Genomic DNA, 14,665 nt, shown 5'->3' with positions numbered 1-14,665 from the left:
TTTAATTTATTCTCTTCTATGGTCATCCTTATCTCTTTTGGAAGCCCACTTGAATAATTTCATAGCACTCATATAGTGTTTCACCTGGTTTTATTTGTTCTTGTTTGTTTTAGATGAAAATTTCATGTTGATTGTATTGTGCTTAAGTTAAGATTAAATGCTATACAAAATTTGCAATATAAATTTATAGTGGTGATTATTTAACTATATATAATGTAATAGAAATTTAAGATAAATGTAAGTCAAAATGTTCAAACGGGAAGGCATAAGAAGAAACAAAGTATGGTCAAAACTCAGATAATGTATAAATTTAATATTGTCATTACATACATCTGTTTACAATCATTATATTTAATGAATATGTATAATTATTAAAAGTCATGTCTTTATCATTTTTAAAGAGTGTGTACAAAAGGTTCAAATTCTAGTGCAGGGCAAAAAGTGAAAGTCAATCATTTATAACCTTACTTACTAACACCTTAGTATTACAGAAGACTGAATTACACTTACCAAAACCCATAAGACACATAAAAATTACGCAATAAAGCGATGGCATCGATTTTGTGGATTACAACACCCAACATCTGCACAAGAAACATTTTCATCACAGCGTTCTAATATAGGATTAGTTGGACTTTCTTCGTCCATCGTGCACAAACTTTGTATCGATAGTAAATCACTAATAAGGGGATTATTCAGTAATTGAATTTCATCACAACAATTTAATAATGCGCGTCAAATAATTTATCTAGCACAAATTCAAAACGTTCTAAACACTAATAATAAAATGATAACGCTTTTTGTTGCTTGACAGATGACGTTTCGTCATACCATGTGCACTGCGCGGACTCGAATGACAGTATGACAGTATGGAATAGTAAACAAGAAGTCTGAGTGGACAATGACTCATCCGTTTCCATTTCCTAGTTCAGCAAAAACTGGTATTGAACTGATGGTGTTATATACCAACTAAGGAAATTCAAATAAATCATTATTACTAATGTTTAAAATACTTTTCACATTATAGTTTATATATATAATTATTATATATTTATACTTTTAACAAATAGGCTGATAACATCAAAAAACGAGTTGTCGTACGGCCGTAATATTTTAGTATGATCTATAAGACTATGGTATCTACCGTCAAAAAAAAAAAATCATAAAAGTTGTCGAATTTTTTTTTAAACTTCATTACAAGAAAACGGCCCGACCGATCTTTACCAAAAACTAATCAGCACGATTCCCAACCAATGTCTTCCAAACGGTTTTTGAATTTTCAAAATCGGTTCAGAATTGGACTAAAACGTGGAAGAAAATTTTTTCACATTTCTGCGATTTAAAAAAAACGGCCTGGCTGATCGCGCAAAACTGATAAACGCTAGTCCTCATCGAATGGCTTTTAAATTATTGAAATCGGTCCAGCCGTTCTTGAGAAAACGTCGATTTACGGCAAAAAATCTGTTTACATACACATACACACATATTTACAAACACACATCCATACTTTTTCCAAATTTGGTCTCAATCGATTCAGAATGACTTGAAACGTCGAGAAAACATAAAATTAACGAACCGGATTTTTTTAAGAAAACAAACTTTTCCTTCGGGAAGTTACCTAACAGTGGTGCATGACATCGTGCCTTAAGCAAATTGCTAGAAATATTCCAAAATTTAAGAAATTTTGGAATATTTGAAAAAAATGGACTTTTTTGAAAAATTTGATTTCTTTATATTTTGATTTATTTTGAAAATTTTGAACATTTTTTTTATCGCGCGCTGCACAGCCATCGCGCTAATCATGATTTGGAGTCGAAATATCAAAGCGCGTGAGCGCCGCATAGACGTCTAACGTGTAAACATTGGTACGGAACCCACATAATGTACACAAAATTTGTACTTATTATTACAATCTTAATAAAATACCTGATAATACGATGTACATATGTCTAAGGTTCATTTTTGATCGCCAAATAGCATTGATTTTTACTTTTTTAATTGGATCTCCCGAGACGCTGGGCTGCCTTTACAAAAATTTCACCAGTTGTTCATTTCGTCAATACAACTAAAATGTTTTTTGAATTATTTAAATCGGACGCTCCGTTATCTCAAAAACTGAAATACCATTTTTGGCACTTTTTGTCCCGTATCTCCGAAACGGCTAGACCTGCCTTTGCCAAAAACTATTCAGCACGTCTCCTTATCAGTAGGAATCGAATGTTTTTTGAATTATTCAAATCGGTTGATCCGTATTCGCAAATAGTCGACGAAAATTTGTATCCGCACACATACACACACACACATCCTTTTTCTAAGGTATGCCAAAATGTTCAAAAACCTCTGAAACGTAAAGATATAAAAAAAATCATTATTGATTTTTTGCGTTACTATAACTTACCCTACGGGAATTTAATAACTAGTTGCAATTGGCATTTTGCCTTAAGAAAAACTTAGTCGAGTGACATATACTCTTTTTTTATATATGTAACCACCTTATCGATAATAATTGAGATTTATCTATATTTAAGTAGATGGAATTTTCAACAGTTTATTTCAAAAATAAAGTTTTCGCTTGTATTACTAAAAATAATATTTTATTTAATAAAATACATATGTCGATAAATAAATATTTAATTCTTTAATATTCGATAAATTATAATAAAATATATAAATAAAATATATAAACACAGAAAAAACAAATACTATAAAAGTGCTACACATAGATTTCCCCAAAATATAAAATTTATACTACAGAAAAATATGTATATGCACCAGACTTGTGTTAATAAACAAATATTGTTTATAATTATATAAAGCACAGCACTTATATTTAGTTTGGTTTAGTTACCTCCGATATAGCTACACAAGTGTAATTATTTTTATATAAATATTAATTTCCTATAAAGTGAACTATACCGTGTTATTTTTACATTATATATGTGTATAGTTGTTTTAGGTTTCAGGCAGTCTTTTTAAGTTTAATATATTGTACATTGAGTAAAATTTAATGGTAAAGTCGTCATAAAATTACCTAAAATATTTTCAAATTGGTGAAGTAATGTACGTAAATATCTTTAATAAACTAGAGTAGAGTATTTTAATTATTTCAGCAACCTGAGAAATATAAAACAAGATCATTATTATTTAAACCTTATTTAGAATCAATGAATATATAATCATTTTTTGATTATTAAGAAAGAAAATTACTATAATTTAAACAAAGAATAAAATTCAATAACATTGTCTACAGGTAATATTTATAAATTCTGAATGAGTAAAAAAAAAACTCACTCAAGCTTTTTAAGGTTTTATGACCCAGTGTTTCATATATCTCCGAGTTGTATAACACGTGAATCTAAAAATAGATGTTTCATTCGTATGTTGCTAAGAATGATTTTTAATTATAATAAAAATCATCCAACGACTTCATGTATATTGCTGGCTAATATTATATATAAAATACTGCCCTTCAGCAATACATAAATATATTTATTCTGGATCAGGAGATTCTGCTTTAACATCTGAAGCACTGATCACTGTAGTTTGAGGGCAATCTTTCTCCTGTGCGAAGTAAGCAGCCGCATCAAAGGTTTCACCAGTCTGAAATTTTATTGAAAAAATAATAATTACAATAAGTTTAACCCCTTAGCTACGACTGTCGCCTCTAGACGACATTAGCCTGACGACCTGTTTGTACGAGTGTCGCCTTTAGACGACATTCAGCGTATCGGTCAACCGTTGCTTCAATATTTATTACTCTGTATCTAAATTTCTATTTTAATCATAGTTTTTTAAATATATTATCATTAATAATAATGGTTGATCATTAAAAATCTTTAAATATGCGAAAATCAACATAGGCAAGTCGAAAGTGATGAGAATCACAAAAAGAAATAATCCCCTGAGGATAAACGGTAGGAAATCGAGAATTAATAAAGTGCTACGTCTGGAGCATAGCTCTGTACGAATTGGAGACATGGACTCTAAGAAAGGCCGATAAGAACTACCTCGAGAGTTTTGAAATGTGGTGCTGGAGGCGAATGGAGAAGATAAAGTGGACAGACAAAATAACAAATGAAGAAGTCCTGAGAAGAGTGGGCGAAGAGAGGACTCTACTGAGCACAATTCTGAGAAGAAAAGGAAACTGGATCGGACCTCTTTTGCAAAAAGAGTGCCTCCTGCACGACGTCGTCGAGGGTAAAATAGAAGGAACAAAAGAAATGGGAAGAAGAAGAATGCAGACGATTGACGACTTACGCGAGAAGAGAAAATACAGGGAACTGAAAGCCGAAGCACAGGATCAAGAAGCATGGAAGCAGAACTTTGGAAAGAAAAATACATGAAGTAAAAACAAGGGGAGGGGGAATAGTGGTAATGGGTTGAAGGGCAAGGGAATCATTTATTTGCGGTGGCTCTCACACCATGGACCTGCCTTCAGGCAGACTATCATTTATTATTATTATTATTATGCCTCGAAGCGAAAGAGTTAACGTTTGAGTTAAGACTTAACGTTTTAAAAGCCAATGTAGTATGCAAAAAGGGTTGGAGAACTTCCACCTTGTACAACATCTTTTCATACAGATTTGGCATTGTTGCACATCTTTAATAATATTTACTTTATCTTTAATATTATTAACAAAAATACTTTACTACAAACAAACAAATAAGAATTCTAAAACTTAATAATAAACATTCACAAATTAGTTTTTTCATATATTATTTACAGGTTAGATGCTAATAAGAATATTGTTAATAATAGCACAACATTAGTACATGTAATAGTGTTAAAATAATGAAGCAAATCTAATTAATTATGATAATGAATAAAAGGATTAGTTTGGTTGTAAAAATTTATTGATGCACAATTCTTCAAAGCAAATAAAATAAAAAGTGAAACTGAGATCATACAAGCTATGAAAATATCACATCCATCTTTTAATATCTTTGGGTATTTATCACTAATCTTATAAATTACAATACATTTAAATCAATAACAATTTTAAACAATATAAACATTTGAAACAGAAAATATATATCCAACAATTTTGAATATGAAAATATTAGATTTTATAGTGATTTATTGCAACAATATAATCCTTGAATAGAAAATTGATTTGTTAGTCAAATTTAATTTGACAACAGCATTCTAGTTCCTCAAGAAAAATATTGAACAAATAAATACACTTATAAAACAATATATAATCTTTTATATATAACTATCACAGTTCATAACTTTTTGGTTACAATTATAACTTTTGGCATTTTAGTTATAATACAAGTCTGTTGTTAAATTCTCGTTAAATAGAAATAGTCGCTTGAAAATATTTTTCATTTTCAATAATCAAATATTCATTGAAATATTATGATAAATATTAAATTCATTTTCTATTAACAAAATAACAACTATGAATTTGCCAAGATCACAGTTAATGTAATAAGTTTTTGTTGACAAAATATGTATTATACAAGACTAAAAAAGTCTTTTGCATCGTTATTTGAGAAATGTAATATTTTTATGTTAGAGTATGATCAATGATAGTTCAATTTAAAAATGTGTTAAAAATGAAGTGGATAATGATAAATTAGTATGTGCTGTTCACTCTTCTTGTCGATTAAAATAAAATAGTCTAGAGTTTCCTTGATCCATATTAGTATTGATTGTTATTTGAATGCGAAATAATATAGTTGTTATTTTCAAAGGTATAAGCAGTTTTTCTCAATAATTCTTCTACGTTTACCTTAGTTGCGCGATTAATATTGTTTTGAGACATCACATCTAAACTTTTAGGCGCAATTCGAGAGAGAGGAGTTTTGGAAAGATTTACTAAAGTCTCATGACTATATTTATGAAGTCCATTATTGACACTTGGTTCTGTAACAACAAATTATATTATAAAATAACTCTTGAAGAAGTTACTATTTATACTGATCACAAAGAAAAGTAACGAGGTAATAATTGAAACATATGCAAACTACATAATATATTCAATAACTGAGAATTATAAACTTCAAAGTGCTTCAAATCATAATATTGAAAATCATCATATTTAAGTAGAATAAAAAAATGGTATATATGCATTTTAAAATATCATGAAAATTCAACGCCTAATGTAATGTATTGAAATAGATTTGTCATTAATTTCAATTTTAATTCATATATTTTACACACATAACGTCCATAATATAGTCTATTTCCGACTGTACAATAATTTTCATCACAAGAGATTGTATGAGATTATCAAATATTATATAATTTATAAACAGTTATAGTGTAATCAAATTCACTTAAAAGTAATTTATTCACCTGGATAGTCTTTAAACTCGGAGGACTTTCTATGAAAATATTTTCTTCTTTCAATGGGTTTGCTTGGCGCTTCTTCGGAAATAGTAAATCCATTTCCTACATAAAAAATTAAAACTGATTAATAAGTTTATTAATAAAATGATATTACAATTTAGTTCTAGTTATCTAGAGCAGTGGTCGGGAAAATGTGGTAAATTACTGTAATCGCTCCGGAGTATGTGGGAAATCTCTCTTCGCCATAGGGGTAATGTCATCTTAGACAAAAATATTTTGGGGTAATGATTAAAAAGTTTCCCAACCGCTGATCTAGAGTATCGAAATGATTTTAACCACGAGATTCTTGCTTCAACTAAATTATGAAATATCTTTGCAAAATCAAAAATATATCGAGGTAAAAAACTAACTTTCACTTTTTAACTTCACCAAGGAAAAGTCTATGTTTCAAAAAAAAAAATCCGATAAGAAAATGGTTAAAAGCGGTGTTAAGGTTTCCCAATGGAGGTAACCTGAACTGTTTTTTTTTTTGTAAGGATGTCGCATCGTCTCGTATTTCGATACGACGGACAGTCGCCAGGCCACGCGGACCGTCGTCTGCATGTCTTTCACACTTTAAAGTACAAATGCTAGTAATATAAGATATTTTAATTTTTGAGCTTAATTTATGTGTCTGGACCGTCTACATCCGCGTCGATAGTTTTTTATGTGTCTGCAAAATGACTTGAAATAAGTCTAAGAAATCATTCCCCTCAGATTTATAAATTAATGTAACCAGCCTCTTACGGGCGGGGCTAATATTGTTAATGTTAATTTTTAATAATTTTTATTTAGTATAAGTTTAGAGCTCAGTATAGAAACACCAAACATTTGATGCCATTATATTCATCATATTTTTTTATAATAAACATATTAATATCAAACGTCGCATTTTATTTAAATAATCACCGATCACACCAAGAGTTCAATTATAGAACAAATTTAAAAGTGTAGTGGTTAGGATAAATAAATCGACAACACCCAGTTAGACGTCGAAGTCACTTTTTAAGCTTCGCGCCTTAACAAGCGGAATACCACAAGGAACTGTTCTAGAACCACTATTATATTTGATTCATATTAACATCCTAACTGGAACAAAAAATAAACGGTGATTTAAAGTCCCATACACCGTGGCTAACGGAAAACAAAATAATAAATACAGAGAAAACTAACGTGAGTACATTTATTTCCAACAAAACAAAATGAAAAACTAGTGGTGTATGGCATCGTGCCTTAAGGCAAATTGCTGGAACTGAGCTTACTGTAGGAATTTGAAATGTTTTCAAATAGATTATTATAAATATTGTAACATTGTCTAATATTTATAAAAATTATATAAACTGAATTGCGTTTTCCCAAAACGGCTAGACTGATTTAAAAAATTTCAAAACCATTCAATGCAGATGAATAAGGATTAACGTTTATCACAATCAGCCGAGCCTGATTGATTAAATTCAAAAGATTTCGAAAGAAGATATAAGCTGGAAAACGCGATTATTAGTTTTTGGTAAAGATCGACCGGGCCGTTTCTTCGTAATGTGGAATTTCTTTTTATAATAATCTTGATAAAACAAGACTTTTGGTAAATCAATGAATTTTGTAGTCTGAAATAACATTCAAATATTGTAGACCTACAATAAGTGGTTGAGTTATAAAAATTCATCGAAGTATAAAATTTCGCAGTGAGCTTTAGCGATTCTAATCAGAATCTATGGCATATGTAAGTTCTATGGCGTTTCGTCGTACTTATTGATTACAGTTGACGACCACACTTTGATAAAATACACTTTTATAACACAAAATAAATTAAAAAAAATATGCTAAATAACTTAATTTAACAACTGCATGTATTGTAATTATGTTTAAAAGACATTAATTGGAAATCCTATTAATTATTTGTTTATAAATATTTCATGTAAATAGTTGAATCTCAATTTTCATTGATTAAGTTGATAATGTATACATAACAGGAAGTTCATGCAAGTTGTGTTGAAATAAAATGCTACTTACAACTAGTAATAATTTTTGAATTTAGACCCCTGAATTTCCATTCATTAACATAAACATTATCAGAAAAAAAATGTATATAAGAAAACTTACCAAAGCCATCAGTAATTTCATCTATCATATCAGATTTGGCAGTAAGGAAAACTTCGCCATTTTCTACATTATTTTTATTTGCAGTTTCAAAATATGTATTAGAAAAGAATTTATCCAGCTCTAATTTGGCAGCCTATAATATAAAATACATTTGTATTCATTATGATTGATTTTTATAAATAACAGATTAAAATAAAAAAAATGTCAAAAAAAAAAATAGTATTAAAATCTATCTGAACATCAACTACTACTTTCCTAGTAAGGCTATTACTTTTATACTTTTATCATATTCACATATTTTTCCTGATTTATCAAAAAAAAAAAAAAACTTACAGTAACATAATTGAGACATGTTCCTGTGATTTTGATAACTTCATTTCCGATAATAACAGAGTATTTAAATTCCTCAGGTGCACATTCACTAGCAGAACGATTTCGTGAATATTCATAAGTATTGTCATCCTGATTAGCCATAATGGAATTTCTTACATCCGGATCAGGTTCATAATCACCGCCTCCAAGTAGTGCAATACATTCAGGTGATCGGACAGGAGATGCATTGCGGCGAATCGTTTCTTCTATCAATTGCTTGCCATAGCTACAAAAATTGTAATTAACTACATTCTTAAAAAAAATATATATTTATTCAAACCCAGCAGAAGATATAAATATTATTGAAATTAATATAGTTATATATATATATATATATATATATATATATATATATATATATATTATAACAACTCACTTAATTTTTTCCTCTGATGGTCCTGTAATCTGGACTAGTCTTTCTTTCGCTCCTGGATTAACTGCAAAAGAATTGCACAATTTCTTATTTAGAATTATAAAAAAGGAAATATTTAAGAATAACAGTTAATGTTAGCGCTGGCATTCTGCTCATTCCCATCAAATCTGCTTCTATTTTTATTTTTTATTATGACTCATCATAAAATTAACTACCACCACATGCAATTAAATGATATGATGTTTTAAGAATAGTAGTTGATTACAAACGTTTAAACCAAATAATAAACCTATTTAAATAAGATGCAAGTATTAATGTCATTGCAAAACTATATTATAATCCTCAATTACATTTATTCAAAAATGTAATAAATATATGAAAATATACAGATGAAAATAAATGTTACATAAAATATAATTAATTAAAACAAGCAATTAGTAAATGCTGAATTCCTTGCGTTAACACCACATCAAAATTACCTCTTTGAAAGGAAATTATCGTCTCACTTAATTCTTCAATCATATGGACTCTTCTCCCTTTGATTCCCATTACTACAAAATAATTCACACACTAAATTCATTATTCGTAAGTTATATAATTTCGAATATATCTTTCATCAAATAAAACAACAGCTTCTTAATTAGAGAAATATACCCAAGTAAAATATAGTAACAAGGACAAATAGTAAATAGAAATAATTAAACAAAAATATCCAAGGATAGATAAACAGATCGTAACTAATAGAATACAAGCCTACAAACAATTATAGAAACTATGTGGCACCTTGAGAAAATAGCACAAACAATTTTATAAATACTTTCTATTTTATATCATGTCACATAATTTGCTTATTGTCAGATTATATAATACCCCATATGCATAAAAAAAAACTAATTGTAATCAAATAAATTAATAATAATTATGATGATAATTCATCAAAAATTATAATGAGAATTTGTAGATAAAAATGAAGTTAAAACAAAACATTTAATATAAATCAATTTACCTTTTCCCGAATCTGCATTTCTTATTACAACTTCATCTTTAAAATAATTCTTGCCCTGTATCTTTGTGGGTTTATTATATTTTCCAGAAGCTCGTACTACTTCACCTTGTTCTAATAATTGCTGACCAGGAGCTATATTGCTAAATGGTTCTGGTGAAGTACTGAGAATTACTGGCTCTATAGGTGATGTCTGAATTAAACAGATATATATTTTAATAAATATTAATAACTATAACAATAAGCATAAATATTAAATTCCTGATTTAACTTAAGCAGAATGTCACATTTAAATTATTTGATTAGATATAGGTAATTACAGTAGCAAAAGATAAAGCATTAATAAAATTTTACAATCTGTTTAGAGGCACTTAAAATCATTTAATGAATCTTTCTATATTTAATTTATTTCTCTTATCTATGCTTATGTTTCTTGGACATTCGTATTATATAAATTAGTAGTATAAACAAGTTCGTCATTTAACATGCACTTTCAGCTAAAATTGTACTTCAAACAAAATATTAGGTGAAACTATAAATTTTATTTACTTTAGTTATATTTTCAGAAAAATATAGAAGATTTACATAGAATAATTTATATCTAAAAACTTGAAAACTTCCAACTATTGTGTTGTGTCAGTAGGTTAAAAATAGATTAATTCGTGTCATATAACAATATTTTATGACAATAGGGTAAAACATAATGTATAATATATTATAGCATTCATTAAATAATAAAAAGAATTACATACACCAGGTTTTTGAAACTCATTAGTAAAAATGTGACTACTTTGACAGAAGCTATAAAATGGATTATGACTACTAATAATACATCTTACCTCTTGAATTTTTGAAACTTTAGGCCGATAATAAGAATTAACTCCATCTGTACATTTCCATCGGTTTGCTCTTAATTCTACCAATTGCAATAAAGGCAAGCGAATATTATAATTCAGATTATCGAATTGTAATACGTTTCGAAACATAAAAAATATTTTATCCAGAGAATCTCCATAATTCACTTCTAATATGGGGCCACGCAACTTTAGTTGATTACTCAGCCACATCAACTCACAAAGTGAACTTTGATCCGTAGGATTCGTTAATATAGTGTTCGATAGTGTTTCAGCAAATGATATAAGATATTCATCTAATGAAAAATAAATAGCATTAGAATAAATAGTACTAGAATGACTTGCATACCATTACCTGTCACTTGATTATCCTGTGTGCTCATAGTAGATTTTTGAGCTGATTTCAAAGGCCGTGGTGGCTCGATGTTTTTACGATTTTTTGTGATGTTAGCCATTCTAAAATACAGATATTATTTTTAAATCGCTTAATTTGAGATTACTTTTGTTTGTTGGATACGCTTACTTTGATGAGTGAACTATAACCCAAATTCGCTGGCGTTCTACAATATGTCTTGCCGTGTGTTTAAATCCTGTAATAAAACAAATCAATTATTATCTTTTGTATAACAAAAGCTCTCAAGTAAATCTTTAACTTACCTAAAACACGAAGACTATAATTTTTTGAAGAACGACCAGCGAAAATAAATGAAAAACTTAGCAATTCGTGAGTGACCCGAATTGCAAGTCTGTCAAATGTAATGGAAAATAAAACGTATCGCCAACAACACAGTGAAAATGCAGGTATATCAAAAAAGAACTAACATATAAACAATACTTATGCTTATACTGTTGGTGCATCTGTACAAATATTGCGCAATTATAGGCATCTGGCAACTCCTTTTTCATTGGTTGGCAACCTAAATGTTAAGCTATGAATTTTCAATGGCGCGAAATTTCAACAAATTTAGAATTCAATTATTTTTAAAATATTTTAGTAGGAAACAATTTCCTTGAGGATTTGTACACTGTCTAAGTATAATATTTAAATAGTATAATATTTATAAATCTTTGTTTTATTCTTTGATGTATATTAAATATCTATTAATTATGTAGCACAATTATAGTGTTTTTAATACATTTTATGTTTTTGTATTTTTCCTGGTTTGATTACTGAATGGTGACACACATTAAGTTTCAAAACGTTTAATTCATTTGTCTTATTAACATTCTTCTAATTTGACCATTAGGCTGCAAAATAGTTCAAATATGTATCAACGTCAACAAATCTATATATATATATATATATATATATATATATATATATATATATATATAATATACATATTATATATATATATATACACATACATATAATTATCTCAACTTTAGTTGTGTATAAATCAAATTGATATACACATTTGTACATTGCATTTAGATCATATAAATAAAATATATTATTTTCTGAAAAAAAAATTAAGTCTCAATTTTCATAATTTCACTCAAATTTCACCCTTGGTCTTGCTCAGCTAGACCGAAATGCAAAACTATAATTTGATAATATAAAGAGGGTAAGAAGATATTAGTCGATAAAATTCATTTCAACAAATTTGATTAAAGGTTGAATCGGAGTGGTCTTGAATCTATTACATGAAATAGCCTCATATAAGTATTGCACAATCTTCGTGCCCTTTCTAGATTTTTTAAAATAGGTAGAAAACATTATTTACATAAATTGTAACTTTATTATGAAGTAATCCAAATGAAAAAATGCATTCACAATAATTAATTATATGAACTAAACTAATAATTAATTAATTAAAAATATTTATAATTCATTTTACACTATTATATAATAAACAATATTTATATACCTACAACATTTAAATGACTTCATAAATGAGCAACCTTATCTATTCGTTGTTCACGTTTTTATTAAATGATAAAATTATTTAGTATCACAGTTTTGTTTCAAATTTTACTATTATATACAAATAGCATGGATATTGCTATTAAAAGTGATTAAAGAACAAAATCTAAAAATGTTAAAGTTCCTGCTTTTCACTGATTTTAAAATTATTTGCTAAAGAATCAATTAAATTTGATATTTCAGTAAAATAACCTTCATTATGATCGCTATCTGTTTTTTCTTCATCAGCTAGATTTGAATAAAAGATTGATAAGTCATGCAAAGAACTTTTAAATGAATTTGTAAGTGGCATTTTATTTTGACAAAAATTCCGAGATCCATCCAGAGCTTTTAACAATTTTTCAATATTGTCATGGTTTCCCAAAAAATAATTTTTACTGTTAACAATAAGCTGTTCAATATTTCTGCAATAGTCAACTGTCTTTAATAAATCAGCTAGATTTACAGAAGAAGCATTCTCATCGCTTAAATCTTGTAATAAAGTGATTAACCGCAGCTTTACTTTCATATCATGTTCATCAAAATCATTCAGAACTTTTCTTAAAATTGAACTGCCGACTTCGATTACAAGTTTTTGTTGCGCATGCGGAAAATCTCTTACAAGACAACCTAAAGTATATAATGCTTTATTTTTAATGCCATTTGAACCATGTTCTACAAGTTTCAAGATTTTTTCTCCTATTCCATATTCAAAAATTAACTGTTGAACTTTTTTATTGTTTTGCATACAAGCTGCTACAAGTTCCAGTGTTTGCATGGTGATTTCATCTGTGATATTGTCCAAATTTGGTATTACGATTAACTCTATACCTCCATGCTTTAAGAACTCCAGTCCATTATCAAATTTATGAACAAGATATTCCAGATCTTGAAGTATTGACAAAGCTTTATCGATGTTTACATCTGTTATAACTTCTAAATCTTTATACTCCTGAAGTAATTTAATAATAATTTCTGACTCAGTTTTAACCTGTACATTGTTATTTTTCATTAGGTCTTTCAGTTCTTCCATTGTTCGAAATTTCTGTTTTAATTTATCATCGTGTGATGGATTCTCATTTTTTATATTCTGCAAAGCTTCTTTCAATTCTTGGTTATTAAATTTAGATTCATTCTCAATATTTTCATTTTTGGTGATTGATAAAGCATTTGATTTATTCTCAACAAGTAGTTTTGCTTCCTTTAATCCTGTACTGAGGTTTATTCGAATATGCAAACCTTGTGGAATCACTTGGCCTTTAAATAAATATGCTTTTAGAAAATCATTCTGTAGCAGCATGAGAAGTATCAAATTTAAAAAAAATGAATACAATAATAAATATTAAATGATTTTTTAGAAATACAAGCACAAGAATTCTATTGTTATTCGGATTTATGTGAGCTTTATATTGGGAAACACACACATATATATATATATATATATATATATATATATATATATATATATATATATATGTATAATAAATAAAATATTGAATAAGTCTATATTGAACATAATATATACATTTGAATTATTCCTAACCTTCTTTTACAACTTGCCATTCATTCGTAGCAATGAACGTAGAAGAGTTTGTTGCATCTTTTCCGAGTGTTATTCCACAAAACAGGAGTATCAGAAAACACTTCATTTTACTTTTTAACATACAAAATCTATACATTAATCGACATTCAATTGAAACAATATTTATAAAGCAGTACT

The 14,665-nt window shown here is 28.1% G+C and overlaps 2 protein-coding genes across 2 annotated transcripts; both read right to left on the bottom strand.

Moving 5' to 3' along the window:
- Nucleotides 1-3,447: 3,447 nt before the first annotated feature.
- On the bottom strand, nt 3,448-11,855 carry LOC113366400 (eukaryotic translation initiation factor 4E-binding protein Mextli-like). Its single transcript, XM_026607999.1, has 12 exons — nt 11,697-11,855; nt 11,563-11,629; nt 11,395-11,495; nt 11,025-11,335; nt 10,189-10,378; nt 9,662-9,733; nt 9,186-9,246; nt 8,771-9,035; nt 8,438-8,570; nt 6,305-6,400; nt 5,739-5,872; nt 3,448-3,600 (listed from the first exon to the last, which is right to left on the bottom strand). The coding sequence occupies exons 3-12, from the start codon at nt 11,492-11,494 to the stop codon at nt 3,490-3,492; spliced, it is 1,473 nt and encodes a 490-aa protein (XP_026463784.1). The 5' UTR covers nt 11,495; nt 11,563-11,629; nt 11,697-11,855; the 3' UTR covers nt 3,448-3,489.
- A 427-nt stretch (nt 11,856-12,282) lies between these two features.
- LOC113367441 (nucleotide exchange factor SIL1-like) lies at nt 12,283-14,665 on the bottom strand. Its single transcript, XM_026609050.1, has 3 exons — nt 14,489-14,665; nt 13,159-14,202; nt 12,283-12,287 (listed from the first exon to the last, which is right to left on the bottom strand). Exons 1-3 carry the CDS (start codon nt 14,622-14,624, stop codon nt 12,283-12,285), a joined length of 1,185 nt encoding a protein of 394 aa, XP_026464835.1. The 5' UTR covers nt 14,625-14,665.

This window comes from Ctenocephalides felis, unplaced genomic scaffold (genome assembly GCF_003426905.1).
Source record: "Ctenocephalides felis isolate EL2017-DRISC unplaced genomic scaffold, ASM342690v1 CF-g0.4_SCAFFOLD_01170, whole genome shotgun sequence".
NCBI classification, from domain to species: Eukaryota; Metazoa; Arthropoda; class Insecta; order Siphonaptera; family Pulicidae; genus Ctenocephalides; species Ctenocephalides felis.
Note: the sequence above shows the minus strand (reverse complement) of the source record. Positions and strands in the feature narration are given on the sequence as shown.